Source organism: Dama dama, chromosome 30, assembly GCF_033118175.1.
Source record: "Dama dama isolate Ldn47 chromosome 30, ASM3311817v1, whole genome shotgun sequence".
NCBI lineage: Eukaryota > Metazoa > Chordata > Mammalia > Artiodactyla > Cervidae > Dama > Dama dama.
The window spans coordinates 76,056,239-76,077,426 of record NC_083710.1 but is presented as its reverse complement, the minus strand read 5'-3'; the positions used below and the strand labels follow the sequence as shown (position 1 = coordinate 76,077,426).

Here is a 21,188-nt window from a genome sequence, read left to right as displayed (position 1 = left end):
AGTCCCTTGGACTGTAAGGAGATCCAACCAGTCCATCCTAAAGGAGATCAGTCCTGGGTGTTCATTGGAAGGACTGATGTGGAAGCTGAAACTCCAATACTTTGGCCACCTGATGCGAAGAGTTGACTCACTGGAAAAGACCCTGATTCTGGGAAGGATTGGGGGCAGGAGAAGGGGACGCCAGAGGATGAGATGGTTGGATGGCATCACTGACTTGACGGACATGAGTTTGAGTAAACTCCAGGAGTTGGTGATGGACAGGGAGGCCTGGCGTGCTGGGATTCATGGGGTCACAAAGAGTCGGACATGGCTGAGCGACTGAGCTGACCCTTATGATGGGAAAGAACAAATATTCAACCTAATGCCCAAATGATACACAAGGAACAGCTTCATTTAGTCACAGAGCAAAAGCTTCCTCCCAATTATTACCAGTTTCATTTGAAGAAGGTGAGGACTGCTGTGCTGGGAAAACTTTAGTAATAGCCCTTGATGAGTCTTGTCCCTGAGGTCACTGTAGGCAGTGTTTGCTTACTCACTGCACTGTGTCCATCAGATTTTCCATTGTCAATGTAATTCCATTAATTTGCTTAAGTCTTAAATTTTTCCCAAAGCTGGAAAATATGAATTATCTAAGAAACTTCATAGTACAATCTAGGAACATAACAGATTTGTATACTTCCATCTTAAACCCCTCAGATTACAGGATTACCTGAGATTCTAAAATGTTTGAGGGAAAATTGAATTTGGAGGTTGAATTATAATAACTGCAATAATGTGACTTTTGATTTGTGTCTTGACCTACTTACAGTATCACTGTTTGCTTCATTAATGTATTCGGAGATGATATCTGAGCTGTGTGTTCATGAAGTGATTTTACTCCACCTGTGTACATCCCAGGCTCCCTCTCCTGCTCACTTGTCCCAGCCCCCATCACTCTGGGTCACCCCTTTGGTGTTGGATTTGATTGAGAGAGGCTGCTGTGGGGATATGTGGAAGTGAGCCTGCCTAGCAGAAATGAGACTTTATTCTCTTTGCCTCATTTTCTGCTTTCCGAATTCATGGAAGTTAGAGTCAACAGGAAGGTGTTTATAATTCATGGAAGAAATGGCAAGTAAAAATAAAGACCCCACATGAGGTCAGTAGCATCCTAGACTTCCTGGGTAGATTCTGAACACAGGCTGCATTTTCCATTTAGATGATCTTGTGGTTGATTTCATCATTTTAGGGAGTCCTGGGCCATTTCAGTTTCCAGGTATAGGTATAATCACAGGCAGTTTTCATCCTGCTGTTCCACCATCTCCACACCAGTCTCCTGCGGGGACTGGAGAGATTTCCCACAGGCTCAGCCCTGCCTGGACCTGGAGTCAGAGACAGCCCCATGCAGCACCATATGTATGGCTCTTTCACCACATGATGGGATAAAAAATGAGTCTTGCTCCCCGAGCAGGGCATTAGGTCTTTTTAACCTGTTTCCTGGGGAACCATTGCCCCACTTAGCTGCAGGTTTCTCTTCCATTCCAGCTGTGGGTGCTGGTTCTTCCTGCTGACAGCCAGCCCACCTGATCTCAGGTACCCCCTTGCTCACTGATGTCACCCCTCTTGTCCCACTCACCACCATGTACCTGTAACCATGTCTCAAGTTTCTGGCCATAAGATCTCTGTGGTAGGTCTGTTCTTTTAACTGAAACTATTCCTCTTCCTATTTTATCTCTTTTTAAAAAGAAAATTGATTGATTTTTTGGTTGTGCTGGGTCTTTGCTGCTGCATGGTCTTTTCTCTAGTTGTAGACAGTGGGGGCCACTGTCTAGTTGCAGTATACAGGCTTCTTATTTCAGTGGCTCCTCTTGTTATGGAGCATGGGGTCTAGGAAGCATGGACTTCAGTAGTTGTGGCATGTGGACTCAGTAGTTGCAGTTTTTGGGCTCTAGAGCACTGGTTCAGTAGTTGTGGAGCATGGGCTTAGTTGCTCTGTGGCAGGTGGGGGTCCTCCTGGACCATGGATCGAAACCATGTCTCCTGCATTGGCAGGCAGATTCTTTACCACTGAGCCATGAAGCAAGCCCCCACTTTCTCTCTCTTCTGCTTAAAGAGAAGGACACAATAAGGTGTCAGGCCATCCAGGTGATAAGGAGGCCATCAGCAGAATGGAAAAGAGGCTGAAACACAAGGGTTTAAGTTCCATATTATTACTTATGTCAGGCAGACTAGTTAATCTTATAGGCTGCAATCTTCCAAAATGGAAGTGAGAGGACCTAACCTCTGGATAGCTGTACAATCTAAACAAGAGAAGACACGTAAAGCACCTAGAATGGAGCCCAGCACAGAGTAAATGCTTAGACCAAGAAAGCTGTCATTTCCGTAGGGTGTAAAATGACCTTAACCACTAACACTGTGTCCATTGTTGTCTGTCCATGAAAATGCTGCTGCTGCTAAATCGCTTCATTCATGTCTGACTCTGTGTGACCCCATAGATGGCAGCCCACCAGGCTGGTATTCTCCAGGCAAGAACATGGAGTGAGTTGCCATTTCCTTCTCCAGTGCATGAAAGTGAAAGTGAAGTCGCTCAATTGTGTCTGACTCGTCGAGACCCCATGAACTGTAGCCTACCAGGCTCCTCTGTCTAGGGCATTTTCCAGGCAAGAGTACTGGAGTGGGTTGCCATTGCCTTCTCCTCCATGAAAATGAGGAGTTAGCTATCTGCATTTTTTTTTTTTTTTTTTTGGCAGTAGGATCCATCTGCCATGTCTGTTTCTCTGTTCAGCTTATGGTATACCCAAACAATATGGTAATAGGTTTTTTCATAAATATCTTCAGCATGAGTTAAAAAATCTCAGCTCTTTACAGAAGCCTCTTTTTATCTCTTTTGTGCAGGATTTCACAAGTAATACAAATAGTACAAAGGTAAATCCAGTTTAGATCTTGCTAGTAATGTATTCAGGCTTTCCAGGTGGCTCAATGGTAAAGACTGCCCCTGCCAATGCAGGATACAAGGGCTCCTACTGGCTCAGATGGTAAAGAATCTGCCCCCAAAATGAGGGAGACCTGGGTTCAGATCCCTGGGTTGGGAAGATTTCCTGGAAGAGGGCGTGACAACCCACTCCAGAATTCTTGCCTGCAGAATCCCTGTGGATAGAGGAGCCTGGTGGGCTCCAGTCCACGGGGTCAAAAAGAGTCAGACATGACTTAGCAACTAAACAACAACAATATTAGCATATTCAGTCCCATTGAAGAAATAAATCAAAGGTTATATTAGTTTTGTAAGATTGAAGAAGGTAATAATTTTTATGTAGTTTTAGAAATAGATGATTTGACATCTGTTAGGTTGGGAGAAATCCACAGGAGAGGACAGGGAGAGCATTTCCAAGGAATTAGGCATAGGAGACAGACTTAGTGATATGTGGCTAGAGTTTCAACAGGTGGAAAAACTTGTGAAAGACATTCTGAGAGGTGGGACCAGCATAAGCAAAGGCATAACGCTCTGATCCAGTGAATGAAAAGGTATCAGCAAAGCATTCAGGGTTTGTAACACACATTTTCATCTTTAGCCCTCACAATTACATAGTGACCCCAAGGAAGCTGACTTTTGTAGATGAAGGATGGAGAGATCTGTGGGGACCGTGTTGTAGAAGAGACTTCCTGGCATGGAATGATGCCATCCTTTTTGAGTTTAATCTGAGAAGTGAGAACACATGGACCAGAGTGGGCAGATGCAGGGGGCAGGGAGTCAGGAGCTTTTATGCCTCCAGCAAGATGTCCTGAGAAAGTGATTCCACTTTTTGGAATCAAACTGGTGTAGATTAAAACAATGTTATAATATCCAGCTTTGTGAATGTGCAGGGAAATGAGTGGAAGTAGAAATTGGTTTGCGGGCTTCCTTGGTGGCTCAATGGTAAAGAACCTGCTTGCCAATGCAGGAGACATGGGTTTGATCCTTGGTCTGGGAAGATCCCACGTGCCACGGCGCAACTAAGCCCGTGTGCCACAACTATAGAGCCTGTGCTTTGGGGTCCAGAAACTGCAACTACTGAGCTCACGTGCTGCAACTACTGAAGCCTGCACACCCTAGAGGCTGTGTTCCACAAGAGAAGCCAGTGCAATGAGGCCTGCACACCACAACTAGTGTCGCCCCTGCTCTCCACAACTAGAGAAAAGCCTGAGCAACAACAAAGATCCAACACAGCCAAAAATAAATAATTTAAAAAAAAAAAGAAAGAAAATTGGTATCATATTTCTGGAGGGTATGTTGGCAGTACTTAACAGCTTCCTCTGAAAATGTTCATACCTGATTCTTAGCAATTCCGCATCTGAGAATTTATCTTATGAAAATAATTGAGGTTGTTTGCAAAGATTTGGCTCCTATTTAACACAGAATTTTTTAGCAAAATATTGGAGGCTGTCTAAAAATCCACCACTAGGGGGTTTGTTGAATAAAAGATCATATATACTGTAATATTGTTGTTCAGTTGCTAAGTTGTGTCTGACTCTTTGCAACTCCAAGAATGTAGCCTGCCAGCCTCCCCTGTCCTCCACTATATCCTGGAATTTGCTCAAATTCAAATTATGAGGTCATTAAAATAAATATTTTTATAAAACACTAAATGACTATGTTCATATTAGTCCCATTTTGCTTAAATATATGAATTTGTATTGTTAAGAACACACACACACACTAGTCTACATCAACATCTTTAGAATGGTTTTATCAGAGAGCTGGAGTGATGGGAGTATTTGTTTACTTTTCAAATTCATTTGCACAGATTATGATTAAGGAAAGTTTTCATTTTATTTTGTTCTTTTAAAGGGTAATATAGCTTGGCACTCAGTTGCTGATTGTGGACATTAAAATAAGGGATTGAGTCATGAAACATTGCAGGAGTAGCATCTTCAGGGCTTGGCACCATGCTGGACTCAGGGAAAGCTGAAACTAAGCATTGTGAGCCCGAGAAGGAAGTAATGTGAGTTAAGTGGGAAAGTCAGAAGAAAGGGCTGTTTTGCATTGAGCATTGGGCTTTGATCATTTTCGATCTGATGTGTTAACAAAGATCCAAGTGTAAGTATCTAACAAGTTGATATGGTTGCAACTGGGCAAGATCATTGGTAAACACAGGCCAGTTTCTGCATAAATATTTGAACGCACACAGTGAAAAGCCAGTTTTTATAGTATAGTTTTATTTCTGACCAGCATTTTACCTGCATTATATTGATTCCTTAATCTTATTGCTAGTGCACTTAATATCTCTAGGCTTTGGTTTTAATGACTAGACTGACACAACATGTTTCTTTCCAAAGTACAATTTTAAGTATTAATTTGTTTATAAAATGCCTTTGAAGTGCTCAGATGGAAGGTCCCATATAAATAGCAAATGGTTGTTTGTGTTGTTGTAAATATACTCATTATGTGTATTTTGTCTGCTGACTACTGTCTTTTAAGACACTGAGACCTATAGTTTATAATTTTAAGATGTTTCCTTCAAGATAGAATATAACTAAGGTATCTAATATCAGGAATTGATTTAGCTTCTCTACCAAATATTAATTCCTCTTAAACAATAGATTACTCACCTAGAGCCAGACATCCTGGAATGTGAAGTCAAGTGGGCATTAGGAAGCATCATTATGAACAAAGCTAGTGGAGGTGATGGAATTTCAGTTGAGCTATTTCAAATCCTGAAACATGATGCTGTGAAAGTGCTGCACTCAATATGCCAGCAAATTTGGAAAACTCAGCAGTGGCCACAGGACTGGAAAAGGTCAGTTTTCATTCCAATCCCAAAGAAAGGCAATGCCAAAGAATGCCCAAACTACCACACAATTGCACTCATCTCACATGCTAGTAAAGTAATGCTCAAAATTCTCCAAGCCAGGCTTCAGCAATACATGAACCATGAACTTCCAGATGTTCAAGCTGGTTTTAGAAAAGGCAGAGGAACCAGAGTTCAAATTGCCAACATCCGCTGGATCATCAAAAAAGCAAGAGAGTTCCAGAAAAACATCTATTTCTGCTTTATTGATTATGCCAAAGCCTTTGACTGTGTGGATCACAATAAACTGTGGAAAATTCTGAAAGATATGGGCATACCAGACCACCTGAACTGCCTCTTGAGAAACCTATATGCAGGTCAGGAAGCAACAGTTAGAACTGGACATGGAACAACAGACTGGTTCCAAATAGGAAAAGGAGTACATCAAGGCTGTATATTGTCACCCTGCTCATTTAACTTCCATGCAGAGTACATCATGAGAAACTCTGGGCTGGAAGAAGCACAAGCTGGAATCAAGATTTCTGGGGGAAATATCAATATGCAGATGATATGCAGGTGATACCACCCTTATGGCAGAAAGTGAAGAAGAACTAAAAAGCCTCTTGATGAAAGTGAAGGAGGAGAGTGAAAAAATTGGCTTAAAGCTCAGCATTCAGAAAACTAAGATCATGGCATCTGGTCCCATCACTTCATGGCAAATAGATGGGGAAACAGGGGAAACAGTGGCTGATTTTATTTTGGGGGTTCCAAAATAACTGCAGATGGTGACTGCAGCCATGAAATTAAAAGACGCTTACTCCTTGGAAGGAAAGTTATGACCAACCTAGATAGCATATTAAAAAGCAGAAACATTACTTTGCCAACAAAGGTCCGTCTAGTCAAGGCTATGATTTTTCCAGTAGTCTTGTATGGATGTGAGAGTTGGACTATACAGAAAGCTGAGTGCCAAAGAATCGATGCTTTTGAACTGTGGTGTTGGAGAAGACTCTTCAGAGTCCCTTGGACTGCAAGGAGATCCAACCAGTCCATCCTAAAGGATGTCAGTCCTGGGTGTTCATTGGAAGGACTGATGTTGAAGCTGAAACTCCAGTAGTTTGGCCACCTGATGCGAAGAGCTGACTCATTTGAAAAGACCCTGATACTGGGAAAGATTGAGGGCAGGAGGAGAAGGGGATGACAGAGGATGAGATGGCTGGATGGCATCACTGACTCAATGGACATGACTTTGGGTAAACTCTGGGAGTTGGTGATGGACAGGGAGGTCTGGCTTGCTGGGATTCATGGGGTCGCAAAGAGTTGGACACAACTGAGCAACTGAACTGAACTGAATTGAAACAATAGATTCCTGAGGAAGTAACTTGTTTATGTACAGCACTTCTGACTTGACTTGTTAACATCTCTATAAAATTACCCATGTAATTCTCAAGGTCAAAATATGTAGACAGTAGGAATAAAGCTAATTTAAGCTGACTTCTTATGGACCTCTTCGGAGACTAATGTCGTTTCACTTCCAGTAGATTGATTCTGTTATTTTTAACTCTTTTTGGGACAAGAGGGTCTCAATGAGGGGAAATTTGTCAGTGTCTGATATTTTTCGTTGCCACAATTTAGAGAGTGCTGCTGGTATCTAGTGGGTAGAGTTTTTGACTATTGCTAAACATCCTATAATACACTGTACAGCTGCACCCCCCCACCCCGCCTCCTGCAACAATGAATTATCTGGCCCATAATGTCAACAGTGCCATGGCTGAGAAACTTACAGACTACTCTTTATGTTGTTGCTATTCAGTTGCTAAGTTGTGTCCAACTCTGGGACCCCATGGACTGCAGCACACCAGGCTTCTCTGTCCTCCGCTATCTCCCAGAGTTTGCCCTAACTCATGTCCATTGAGTCAGTGATGCTATCTAACCATCTCATCCTCTGCCACTCTCTTCTCTCTCTCTTTTTTTTTTTCCTCTCTTCTCTTTTTATCCTGAATCTTTCCTAGCATCAGGGTCTTATCCAATGAGTCAGCTCTTCTCATCGGGTGGCCAAAGTATTGGAGCTTCAGCATCTGTCCTTCTTATGAATATTCAGGGTTGATTTCTTTTAGGATTAACTAGTTTGATCTCCTTGCTGTCCAAGTGACTCTCAAGACTCTTCTCCAGCACCACAGCTCAGCTTGAGAACATCAATTCTTTGGTTCTCAGTCTTCTTTATGGTCCAAATCTCACATCTGTACATGATTACTGGAAAAACTATAACTTTGACTTTATGGACCTTTGTTGGCAAAGTGATGTCTCTGCTTTTTAATATACTCTATGTATGTCATAGCTTTCCTTCCAAGGAGCAAGTGTCTAGAACTTTAAAAATTCATCTTCAACAATCAGAGTTTCCTCCCAGATTTTTTGCACATTGTTAATTCTTAATCCTTCCTGGATTTCTTTACAGATGGGCATTGTGGGAAGAACAGGAGCTGGGAAAAGTTCCTTGGTTGCTGCCCTTTTTAGATTGTTGGAACCCAAAGGTCGCATTTGGATTGATAACATCTGGACAACCAATATTGGACTTCATGATTTAAGGAAGAAAATGTCAGTTGTATCTCAGGTATGCACGTCAGAGTGTTCTTACATGTTCTTTTTATAAGGCACCAAAGTTTTAATTCTTTTAATTCGATTGTTTTTTTTTTTTTCAAATCGCATGAAATTGCTTATCCTTTTTCCTTCAACAGAGCATATTTTTAGCAGCAGGTATTTTTAACAGATACTTTTATCAAATACCAGGTTTTGTTTGTTTGTTTGTTTTGTGTGTATATGTGATTTAATAAATTACCCAGCCAGATTATGGGACTCTGGCTTTCTCAGGGGTCACAATTTTATCCACTGATAACCACATAATTTTGAGAACAAAATGATAAATGGTTTGTTTAGCACTAGGTAGCTTCCTAAAGGGAAACAGAAATGTTAAGTGTCTTACAGATGGAATTTTGCTGTAGGAAATAAAGCTACCTTTTCAAAGGTGATTATCTCCCTGAAGAGCTTTCTGTGAAACTATGGGGCCTTGAGAATTACAGGGTATGTAGATGCTTTGGGGAGACTTTTAGAATTCAGCCATTCAGTTCAGTTCAGTTCAGCCGTTTAGTTGTGTCTGACTCTTTGCGACCCCATGGACCACAGCACACCAGGCCTCACTGTCCATCACCAACTCCCAGAGTTTACCCAAACTCATGTTCATTGAGTCAGTGATGCCATCCAACCATCTAATCCTTTGTCATCCCCTTCTCCTTCTGCCTTCAATCTTTCCCAGCATCAGGGTCTTTTCAAATGAGTCAGCTCTTCACATCAGGTGGCCACAGTATTGGAGTTTCAGGTTTAACATCAGTCCTTCCAATGAATGTTCAGGACTGATTTCCTTTAGGACTGACTGGTTGGATCTCCCTGCAGTCCAAGGGACTCTGAAGAGTCTTCTCCAACACCACAGTTCAAAAGCATCAGTTCTTTGACACTCAACTTTCTTTATGGTCCAACTGTCACATCCATACGTGACTCCTGGAAAAACCATAGCTTTTAAATAGACAGACCTTTGTTGGCAAAGTAATGTCTCTGTTTTTTAATATGCTGTTTAGTTTGGTCATAACTTTCCTTCCAAGGAGTAAGCGTCTTTTAATTTCATGGCTGCAGTCACCATCTGCAGTGATTTTGGAACCCCCAAAATAAAATCAGCCACTGTTTCCACTGTTTCCCCATCTATTTGCCATGAAGTGATGGGACCGGATGCCATGATCTTAGTTTTCTGAATGTTGAGCTTTAAGCCAGCTTTTTCACTCTCCTCTTTCACTTTCATCAAGAGGCTCTTTAGTTCCTCTTCACTTTCTACCATAAGGGTAGTATTATCTGCATATCTGAGGTTTTTGATATTTCCCCCAGAAATCTTGATTCCAGCCTTTGCTTCATCCAGCCCAGCATTTAGTAGATAATTTTAACCAGGCCTGCAGTACGAATAGTGAGGAAGAGCACAGGACACAGAGTTCATCTCTGTGAACCTCAGTTTTTTCTCCCTTACCTGATAGCTAATAGTACCAACTTCTTGGGTTGTTGTGAGGACTAAATAGGTCAGTGCGTATGGAGTGCTCCACATGGTCCCAATATGTAGTTAAATTGACCATCTCTTCCTGAGCTATGATTCTGTTTTGTTGTTGTTGTTTTTGTTTTTTCTTCTTAAAGATGACTTGGGGCTCCCCTGGCAGTCTAGTGGTTAAGACTCCATGTTTCCACTCCTCTGCAGAGTGCATGGATCCAGGTTTGGCCAAAAAAAAAAAAAAAAATATTAGGGAGTATTTTGAAGATGGGTTATTTTCATTCCTTGTGTTTATCCATTCAACATAATTCAGTGAACATTTATTGAGCAATTACTGTATCTAGGTATGTAGCCAAGGGCAACATAGGCCCTCTGCATTCATCTTCCATTCTGCCCTCTGCTTTGACAGACTTGCTGATTTTTTTTTTTTTAGTTTTTTTTTTTTTAAACTGTACAGTAATCAAGGGAAGCTCAGGAAAACACCCTCTTATATGAGAGAGACAAGAGAGGAAACAAAAAGAGCCAGGCAAGTGTCCTTCCTGGAATGTGGGTATAATGAGCTCTGAAATGCCTGTTTATTAGGAAGGATATAGAACATGGTACCCAAAGGGAAGGAGAACATGTATTTGTGTTTTATGACTGAGTACAGCTTTTGCTACATAACTCTGGCCTCTAAAATAAAAACCCCGGAATTACTCTAAATACTTTTGAAATCAAGATATTCCTTTCAGATTATAAAGAGATGGTACCTTACACCTCTGAATATTGCAAAATTCAGACTTAAACTGGAAAAAGTAGAGAAAACCACTGAACCATTCAGACCTAAATCAAATCCCTTACAGTTGTACTGTGGAAGTGACAGATTCAAGGAATTAGATCTGATGGATAGAATGCCTGAAGAACTATGGACGGAGGTTTGTAAAATTGTATAGGAGGTGGTGATCAAAACCCTCCTCAAGAAAAGGAAATGCAAAAAGGCAAAATGGTTGCCTGAGGAGGCCTTACAAATAGCTGAGAAAAGAAAAGAAGCGAAAGGCAAAGGAGAAAAGGAAAGATAAGGAGAAAAGGAAAAATATAGCCATCTAAATGCAGAGTTCCAAAGAATAGCAAGGAGAGATAAGAAAGCCTTCTTAAGCGAACAATGCAGAGAAATAGAGGAAAACAATAGAATGGTAAAAACTGGACATCTCTTTAAGAAAAGTAGAGATACCAAGGGAACATTTCATGCAAAGATAGGCACAATAAAGGACAGAAACAGTACGGACCTAACAGAAGCAGAGGCCATTAGGAAGAGGTGGCAAGAATACACAGAAGAACTATACAAAAATATCTTCATGACCCGGATAACCACGATGGTGTGATGACTCATTTAGAGCCAAACATCCTGGAGTGTGAAGTCAAGTGGGTCTTAGGAAACATTACCGAATAGTGAGGAAGTGACTGTGAAGTGATGGAGGTGACGGAAGTAAGGTATTTCAAATCCTGAAAGATGATGCTGTGAAAGTGCTGCACTTAATATGCCAGCAAACTTGGAAAACTCAGCAGTGACCACAAGACTGGAAAAGGTCAGTTTTCATTCCAATCCCACAGAAGGGCAGTGCCAAAAAGAAATGCTCAAACTACCACACAATTGCACTATTCTCACATGCTAGCAAAGTAATGCTCAAAATTCTCCAAGCTAGGCTTCAATAGTATGTGAACCACGAACTTCCAGATGTTTATTCCGGATTTAGAAAAGGCAGAGGAACCAGAGATCAAATGGCCAACATCCATTGGATGGTAGGAATGTAAAATGGTGCTGCCACTGTGGAAAACAAGATGGAGCTACTTCCAAAAAGTTAAAAATAGAATTATCATATCCAGTAATTCTACTTTAGGATATAAACCCCAGAAAATTGAAAGCACAGTCTTGAAGAGATTTCTATAAATGCATGTTCATTGCAACATTATCCTCAAATACAAAAAATGGAATCTCCCAAAGGTTAATTGACAGATGAATCAATAAACAAAATGTAGTGATAAATGTACAATGAAATATTATTCTGCATTAAAAAGAAGGAAATTTTGAAACATGCTGCAATACAGATGAACCTTGAGATCATTAAGCTAAGTGAAGTAAGTCAGTCACAAATGACAATACGGTATGGTTCTACTAATATGAGGTACCTAGAGTATCAACTTATAGAGACACAGGTGAAATGGTGGCTTCCTTGGGCTGCTGGGATGAAGGAGTGGGGAGTTGTTGTTTAATGGGTATCATTTCAGTTTTGCAAAATGAAATGAGTTTTGTGGCTAGATGGTGGTGATGGCTGCACAACAATGTGAATGTATTTAATACCACTGAACTGTACACTTAAAAATGGATATGGTAGTAAATTTTATGTGTATTTTACCACAAAAAGTTTTTAGAAGATACCTCTTTTAGGAAAAATGCAAAGATATGATCCCTATATTGAAAAATTCCCTCTTTCTTTACATCTGTGTCTCTTTTTCTGTCTTGCATATAGGGTTATCGCTACCATCTTTCTAAATTCCATATATATGCATTAGTATACTGTATTGTTGTTTATCTTTCTGGCTTACTTCACTCTGTATAATGGGCTCCAGTTTCATCCATCTCATTAGAACTGATTAAAATGTATTCTTTTTAATGGCTGAGTAATATTTTATTGTGTATATGTACCACAGCTTTCTTATCCATTCGTCTGCTGATAGGCATCTAGGTTGCTTCCAAGTTTTAATTTTTGATTGTATCCATCTTTCAAATGGGGTTTCCCTGGTGGCTCAGATGGTCAAACATCCACCTGCAATGCAGGAGATCCAGGTTTGAACCCTGGATCGGGAAGACGCCCTGGAGGAGTAAATGACAACCCACTCCACTATTCTTGCCTGTAGAATTCCCATGGACAGAGAAGCCTGATGGGCTCCATTACAGTCCACAGGATCACAAAGTGTCATACATGACTGAGTGACTAAGCACATCTCTGAAATGGGTCAAATGAGACTAGTTAGCAGAAATAATGGGTATGTCTATAAAGTCCTTTTATGGATGAAAAGATCTAGAAATGTACCTTGTATCTGTTTTAAATTTAATTTTTAATTGAATGATAGTTGATATGCAATGTGTTAATTTCTGCTATACAGCAAAGTGAACTCAGTTATACATATATGTATTCTTTTTCATAATGGTTTATCACAGGGTATTGAATATAGTTCCCTGTGCTCAACAGTAGGACCTTTTTGTTTATTCATTCTGTATATGTGCTTGTGTGAGTGCTCAGTTGCTCAGTCATGTCTGACTCTTTGAAACCCCATGGACTGACCTGCCACACTCCTCTGACCATGGGATTTTTTAGGCAAGAATACTGAAGTGGGTTGCCATTTCCTCTTCCAGGGGCTCTTCCCAACCTGGGGATTAAACCCATGTTTAATGGGTTAATCCAGTGTAACCTGCATTGGCAGGTGGATTCTTTATCACTGAACCACTTGGGTGGTTCATTCTATATATATCATTCTATAGCCTCATTCTATATATACCAGTGTGCATCTGCTAATCCCAAACCTCCCAATCCATCCCTCTCCCACCTACCTCCCTGCTGGGAACCACTAGTCTATTTATATATCCCTAATTCTATTTCATAGATAGGTTCATTTGTGTCATATTTTAGACTCCACTTATAAGTGATATCATATAGTATTTGTCTTTCTGCCCTGAATTATTTTTTCCACTGCATTATTTTGTTGTTGTTGTTCAGTAGCTAAGTCATGTCTGACTTTTGCGACCTCATGGGCTGCAGGATGTCAGGCTTCCCTATCCTTCAGTTTCTCTAGGAGTTTGCTGAAACTCATGTACTTGAGTCAGTACTTGATGTACTTGATGCCATCCAACCATCTTATTCTCTGTTGCCCCCTTCTCTTCCTGCTCTCAATCTTTGCCATCATCAGGGTCTTTTCCAATGGATTGGCTCTTCACATTAGGAAGCCAAAGTACTGGAGCTTCAGCTTCAGCATCAGTCCTTCCAATGAATATTCAGGGTTGATTTTCTTTAAGATTGACTGGTTTGATCTCCTTGCTGTCCAAGCGACTCTCAAGAGTCTTCTCCAGCACCACAGTTAGAAAGCATCAATTCTTCAGCACTCAGCCTCCTTTATGGTCCAACTCTTTCATCTGTTCATGAGTACTGGAAAAACCATAGCTTTGACTATATGGACCTGTGTTGGCAAAGTGCTGGCATTATATTTAATGTTTCTTAATAAGAAATGTTGTATGCTTGCGTATATAAGAGAACTCTATAAATAAAGAAAAATGTTCCTTGATTCTTGGCTCTGCTGGTAATGTGTGGAAGCACATCTGAGCAAAGACTAAACATCTCGACATCAGCAGGTTTTGGTTCTATTACATCAGTTTCCACTCTACTTTCAAGTATGCTCTGTGTACACGCTCCAGAGAATATGCTTATAAAATAGTGCTAAGCTTTGTATCCATGTAGATAGTGATCACCGATCTTTGTAAACACAGAACCTTCATTATTCCACTTTAATAATTTGCCTCCCAGGCACAATGTTGATGAATAAAGAGAGAGAATCTGGATAGACCCTGAATGTGTAAAGGGTCCCAGGAAATCATTCAGGAGGCCTGCTAGGAATATAATGTTTAGGAGTATTGACCTAGTTTGAACAAACTCACAGTTTTATTCCTGCTCTTCCTTTGGGGCCTTGATGAGGTCTCTTGGCCATTAAACTTCAGCATCCTCATCCTTAAACTAAGTTTGGGAATGACTGTTTAACAAATTTGTTGTGAAGATGTAACTGAGTGAGAAAATGTTTGTCCCCACGACTGATTCTTGAGAATTCTCAGTCAGTAAGAACTATTATTATTCTAAAGGGTCAGGACACTAGACTTTAGGGATTATTTCTACTCAAAAGAGTAACACACACTGGAACAACTTGTCTCTTTAATTTCTGATAATGTTTTGGTAATTATAGTTATTCCTTATAAACTAAATTGTTTATATAAATTTAAACAGTGAAGCAAACAAAACATAACAAAACAGTAGGAGTTTTAGGGAAAATCCTAACAGAGAAATGTGTCTAATGTCTTTTCTATGAGGAACAATAGGAGAGAATATAGTTTTTGTATTTTTTTTTTTTTGATTTCTGGCTCCCCTACGACCAGGTTCTTTTCTGACCATTGCTCTCTACCCATGCATATTTTCTAGTCCTCCGTGAAGACCTCTGCCATTGTTTCCCTGCTATTATTTTCTCAAGTATTTTCTTCCTCTTCTTGAAGAGGGCCTATATCTCTTATTTGTGTTATTCTGCTGCTTGTTGCAGCCCCTGACAAGTTACACAAGTATTAGCAATAATTCCAAAGGTTTGTGAAATCCTTAACATATTTTAACCCTTTTCTCTACCATCTCTTACTTAATCTTCACAATTCTGTTTTCATTTTCTGACAGATTTAAAAACTAAGGCACCATGAGTTTAACCCACTTACTAAGTAAGAAGTAGAGACAGGATTTGATATTTCTGTGTGTGTGGTTTTAACTGAAGCCAAGTTGATTTATAGTGTTTCACATGTACAGCAAAATGATTCAGTTGTACAAGTATATCAGTTCAGTTCAGTTCAGTCACTCAGTTGTGTTTGACTCTTTGTGACCCCATGGGCTGCAGCACGCCAGGCTTCCCTCTCCATCACCAACTCCCGGAGCTTGCTCAAACTTGTGTATATGTGTACATATGTGAGTGTATGTATTTGTTTTCAGGTTCTTTTCCATTATAGCTTATTGCAAGATATTGAATATAGTCCCCTTTGTAATAAAAGAGATCCTTGTTTATTTATTTTATATATAGAGGTGTGTATCTTTTAATCACATATTCCTAATTTATCCCTTCCCCCTGGATTCCCCTTTGGTAACCTTTTAGTTTGCTTTCTATATCTGTGAGTTTATTTCTGTTTTTTAAATAAATTATTTTCTATGATTATTTGAGATTCTACATATAAGTGATATCATATATTTGTGTTTCTCTTTCTGACTTACTTCACTTAGTATCATAATCTCTGGCTTTATCCATGTTGTTGCAAATGGCATTATTTCATTCTTTTTTTTTTTATGCCTCTGACATTTATTTATTTATTTTTTTCCATTTATTTTTATTAGTTGGAGGCTAATTACTTCACAATATTGTAGTGGTTTTTGTCATACATTGACATGAATCAGCCATGGATTTACATGTATTCCCCATACTGATCCCCCCTCCCACCTCCCTCTCCACCCGATCCCTCTAGGTCTTCCCAGTGCACCAGGCCCGAACACTTGTCTCATGCATCCAACCTGGGCTGGTGATCTGTTTCACCCTAGATAATATACATGTTTCAATGCTGTTCTCTCGAAACATCCCACCCTTGCCTTCTCCCACAGAGTCCAAAAGTCTGTTCTGTACATCTGTGTCTGTTTTTCTGTTTTGCATATAGGGTTATCGTTACTATCTTTCTAAATTCCATATATATGCATTAGTATACTGTATTGGTCTTTATCTTTCTGGCTTACTTCACTCTGTATAATGGGCTCCAGTTTCATCCATCTCATTAGAACTGATTCAAATTAATTCTTTTTAATGGCTGAGTAATATTCCATGGTGTATATGTACCACAGCTTCCTTATCCATTCATCTGCTGATGGGCATCTAGGTTGCTTCCATGTCCTGGCTATTATAAACAGTGCTTCGATGAACATTGGTGTGCACATGTCTCTTTCAGATCTGGTTTCCTCAGTGTGTATACCCAGCAGTGGTATTGCTGGGTCATATGGCAGTTCTATTTCCAGTTTTTTAAGAAATCGCCACACTGTTCTCCATAGTGGCTGTACTAGTTTGCATTCCCACCAACAGTGTAAGAGGGTTCCCTTTTCTCCACACCCTCTCCAGCATTTATTGCTTGTAGACTTTTGGATAGCAGCCATCCTGACTGGCGTGTAATGGTACCTCATTGTGGTTTTGATTTGCATTTCTCTGATAATGAGTGATGTTGAGCATCTTTTCATGTGTTTGTTAGCCATGTGTATGTCTTCTTTGGAGAAATGTCTGTTTAGTTCTTTGGCCCATTTTTTGATTGGGTCATTTATTTTTCTGGAATTGAGCTGCAGGAGTTGCTTGTATATTTTTGAGATTAATCCTTTGTCTATTTCATTCTTTTTTATGGCTGAGTAATATTCCACTCTGTGTGTGTGTGTGTGTGTGTGTGTGTGTGTTTACACCACATCTTTATACATTCTTCTGTCAATAGACATTTAGATTGCTTGTAAGTAAGGCTGCTGTCAAGTTTGGGATGTATTTATCTTTTTGAATTGGGTTTTTGTATTTTCGAGATACATGGCCAGGAATGGGATTGCTAGATCATATGGTAACTCTTTTTTCAGTTTTTAAAGAAACTCCTATAATGTTTTCCATAACCTCTGTACCAGTTTACATTCCCACCAAAAGTGTAGGAAGGTCTGCTTTTCTCCACACTCTCTTCAATATTTAATTTTGTAGACTTGTTAAAATGATGGCCATTGTGACTGGCGTTAAGTGATACCTCTTGTAGTTTGGATGTTCATATCTCTAATGAATCATGATATTGAATATCTCTTCATGTGCCTGTTGGCTATCTGTAGATCTTCTCTGGAGAAATGTCTATTTAGGTCATCTACCCATTTTTTTTATTGGATTTTTTAAAAAATTCAGCTGTATAAGCTGTTGTGTATACAGAAATTTGTTGCATTTCTATAAATTATCAACAAAACTTCAGAGAGAGAAGTTAAGAAAACATTTTATCGTCACATAAAAAAAGACCCAGGGATAAACCTACCTATAGAGGCTAAAGATCCATATTCTGAAAACTATAAGGCACTGTTAAAAGAAATTAAGATGAACAGATGGAAAGATATATCATGTTCTGGGATTGGAGGAATCAAAATTTTTAAAATGAGCATACTACCCAAGGCAATCTATAGATTCAGTGTAATTCCTATCAAATTACCACTGGCATTTTTCACAGAACCAGAACAAAAAAATTTTTTGTCATTGAAAATGTTTTATTGGCCTTTTAGATGGAAACAGGAATTTATTTGCCACGAAGGATGATTCCATCATACTTTTGCTGAAACCTGTGCATGGCCTTCTCTTTGCTGAATCTGTGTTTGGCCCCAGTGTAGCCTGTCCTGTGCTTCTTGTCTGCGATGTTGAAACCTGGCCTATCCAGCACCACATAGAAGTCCAGGCCATAGATACTGCTGTTTGGGTCATACTTGATCCCCAGATCAATGTGTTCTTGGATCCCAAAGCTTACATTTCCAGTATCTGAGAAGTTATTTTTTCTTAACTCGTATTCTCGCACCTTTAGAGCTTTCTCCAGGATTTCTTCTGCTTTGGCCCCATGAACTGTGCAGTGGATGGCAATCTTTTCATTTCTCCTGATGCTGAAGGATCTGATGGTGTATCAGTGTATCTTTTGAGAACACAGGGGTCTGGCCTGTGAACTGCTCCAGCATCTTGGCTGCCCTGGGCAGTCTTTCTCTACTTTCCCCCACACGTATGTTAAGGCAGAGCTTGCAGATGCGAAGTTCCCATCTGGGATTCTCCTTTTTACCTTGATCCTGTGCCATGATGGGAAACAGAAAGAGAGAGCCATTTTTAAAAAAAATTTGTTTAGAAACAGAAAATACCTCAAACAACCAAAACTATCTTGAGAAAGAAAAATGGAACTGGAGGAAGCATACTCCCCAGTCTCTTATACAAAGCTACAGCAATGGAAACAATATGGTAATGGCACAAAAATCAGACACATAGATCAGTGGGACAGGATAGAAAGTTGAGAAATAAACCCACACACTTACAGTCCTTTAATCTAAGATAAAGGAAAGAAAAGGTAATCTCTTTAATAAGTGGTGATGGAAAATCTGGACAGCTACATGTGAAAGAATGAAATTAGAACATTCTTCAATACCATATACAAAATTAAACTCAAAATGAACTAAAGACCAGGCACTGTAAAACTCCTAGAGGAAAACATAAGCAAGAACACTCTTTAACATAAATTGCAATAGTATTTTCTTGGATCTGTCTCCTATAGTTCAGTTCAGTTCAGTTCACTCACTCAGTCGTGTCCAACTCTTTGTGACCCCATGAACCGCAGCACGCCAGGCCTCTCTGTCCATCATCAACTCCTGGAGTCCACCCAAACCCATGTCCATCGAGTTGGTGATGCCATCTAGCCATCTCACCCTCTGTTGTCCCCTTCTCCTCCTGCCCTCAATCTTTCCCAGCATCAGGGTCTTTTCCAATGAGTCAGCTCTTCACACGAGGTGACCAAAGTATTGGAGTTTCAGCTTCAGCATCAGTCCTTCCAGTGAACACTCAGGACTGATCTCCTTTAGGATGGACTGGTTTGATTGCAAGAGTTTTAGGGAGACCTTAAATTTGGTTCTCAGGATTTTTCAGTTTAATTCAATAATCATTTTGAAATATCCTATGACCAGTGATTTTAGTGTTTTTAGAGGTGTATAGGCCACTCAATCAACTTTGTGCAAATAAAACTCCCTTTATAATGTCTTTTACTCAGAAATATATCTTTTTTGGTGGCATGCTGTGTGTCTTCTGAGTCCATTTTTCTCTCATCAGACTTAAAACTAAGATCATAGCTAAAGCAGGTACAGGAGACTCTCTGATTGTTATTCTTCATGGCTGGAGAGAAGAAATGTCTATCTTCTTCATCTTTCTTCTCAGACTTTTGTGAAGTGAGGAAGAAAGTCCAGCCCCAGGGTCAGGTGGGATTTGAATGTGGTGATTCTGAGCAGTTCCAGCACTTGTGGAAGAGTCAAGTCTCCTCTTGTTCCCATATGTGTGAATCCCCTTGTTCTGCCCTCTTCACTGAAAGGGCTCTTCTTCGCTGCTCATATTCTTATGGTTGGCTTACTAGAACCTTCCAGAAGAAAACATAAATGGCTTCCATGAGCTTATGTACAAGATTCTCTCTTGAAACACAAAAGGAGGCATATATTTCCAGAGTAATTTACTTGTGGACTTACCAGGTGGTTCCGTGGCAAAAGAATTTGCCTGCCATGCATGAGACCCAGGTTTGATTCCTGGGTTGGGAAGATCCCCTGGAGAAGAAAATGGCAACCCATTCCAGTATTCTTGCCTGGGAAATTCCGTGGACAGAAGAGACTGGTGGGCTACAGTCCATGGAATTGCAAAGAGTGGGGAATGACTTAGCAACAAGGTGCAAACACTTCTGGAAGTATAGATGAATAGGAAAAACTATTCAAGTTAAAATAATTTTATTTTGATTCACATGATAATGGGTTTCAGGTCACCCTGGCCTTGCAGTTAATAATGATGTTCTGTGAGGCAGGTCATCCTGATGCACAGGTGAAGGAATGTGGGGATTAGTTGATGCCGAATCAGAGGTGATCTCTCCATGGACAGAGGAGATGCAGGCCCCAGGAGCTGACATTCTCTTTGCACGTGTGGGGATGTTCCATTTACACCTGTGCAGAGTCCCCATCCAAGAAAGTTGTTTGACCAATGGACAAAATATCTTCATTCATTCTTCAGTGCAAATATGAAAATAATAAACAATTCTGCTTTGGGGCACACACTTCAATTAATCATGCTATTAGTATCCCAGTCATGCTAGAATTGACTGTTGATTTATGTAACTTTTAATGTGAAGTTTCTCAAATAATTATATCCTCAGTTTGTGCATGTGTATGTGTATTTAGAAGGCATTTTTTAAAAAAATCAAATCTTCTTTTCTCTTCAGTTTGGTTAAGATGAAAAAACTTTGGCACTTTCTTCTATTAATATTCAATAGTCCAGAGGATATTTTGTAGCACACATTGTGTGGAAAATTACTTTAGATACTGTTTTGTAAATAAACACTTGCAACCTAATTATTAACACAGTGAATTTTAATATTTTGTTTTTTAATTCTATTCTATAAATGTTAGTATAAAATGATAAGAGATTAAGGTAATGACATTCACTGTTTTGGGCTATTTAGGAACCTCTTTTATTCACTGGAACGATGAGGAAAAATCTGGATCCCTTTAATGAGCATACACATGAGGAAAGGTGGAATGCCTTAGAAGAGGTAACTTATGTAATGTAATTAATGTGTTAACACCAGTATATGTTTGTGTACATTTACAGTACTGCAGGTAATTAAGGGGAGTTTACCAGTTTAGCTGACTTTGTTTACCTCCAAGGAGAGCATTGATGATATGTGTATACTTAAAATGGGTGTATTGATGTTGATGAAACCCAGCAAGATAATGCCTCATGTTTCCATTTTAGCTTTTCACCTAGAACCCTAAGCAACTAGATAC

The 21,188-nt window shown here is 39.8% G+C and overlaps 2 protein-coding genes across 2 annotated transcripts in view; one reads left to right on the top strand and one right to left on the bottom strand.

The window, feature by feature from the left end:
* LOC133049371 (ATP-binding cassette sub-family C member 4-like) overlaps window positions 1-21,188 on the top strand; it is a 157,169-nt gene that overhangs the window by 124,645 nt on the left and 11,336 nt on the right. Inside the window, exons 27-28 of the mRNA XM_061133344.1 lie at window positions 8,194-8,349; window positions 20,864-20,953. Coding sequence (XP_060989327.1) covers window positions 8,194-8,349; window positions 20,864-20,953 — 246 coding nt within the window. The remainder of the gene's footprint in view (window positions 1-8,193; window positions 8,350-20,863; window positions 20,954-21,188) is intronic.
* LOC133049655 (large ribosomal subunit protein uL5-like) lies at window positions 17,924-18,464 on the bottom strand. Its single transcript, XM_061133816.1, is given in 2 exon segments — window positions 17,924-18,301; window positions 18,303-18,464. Coding segments are annotated over 2 exon segments (540 nt in total).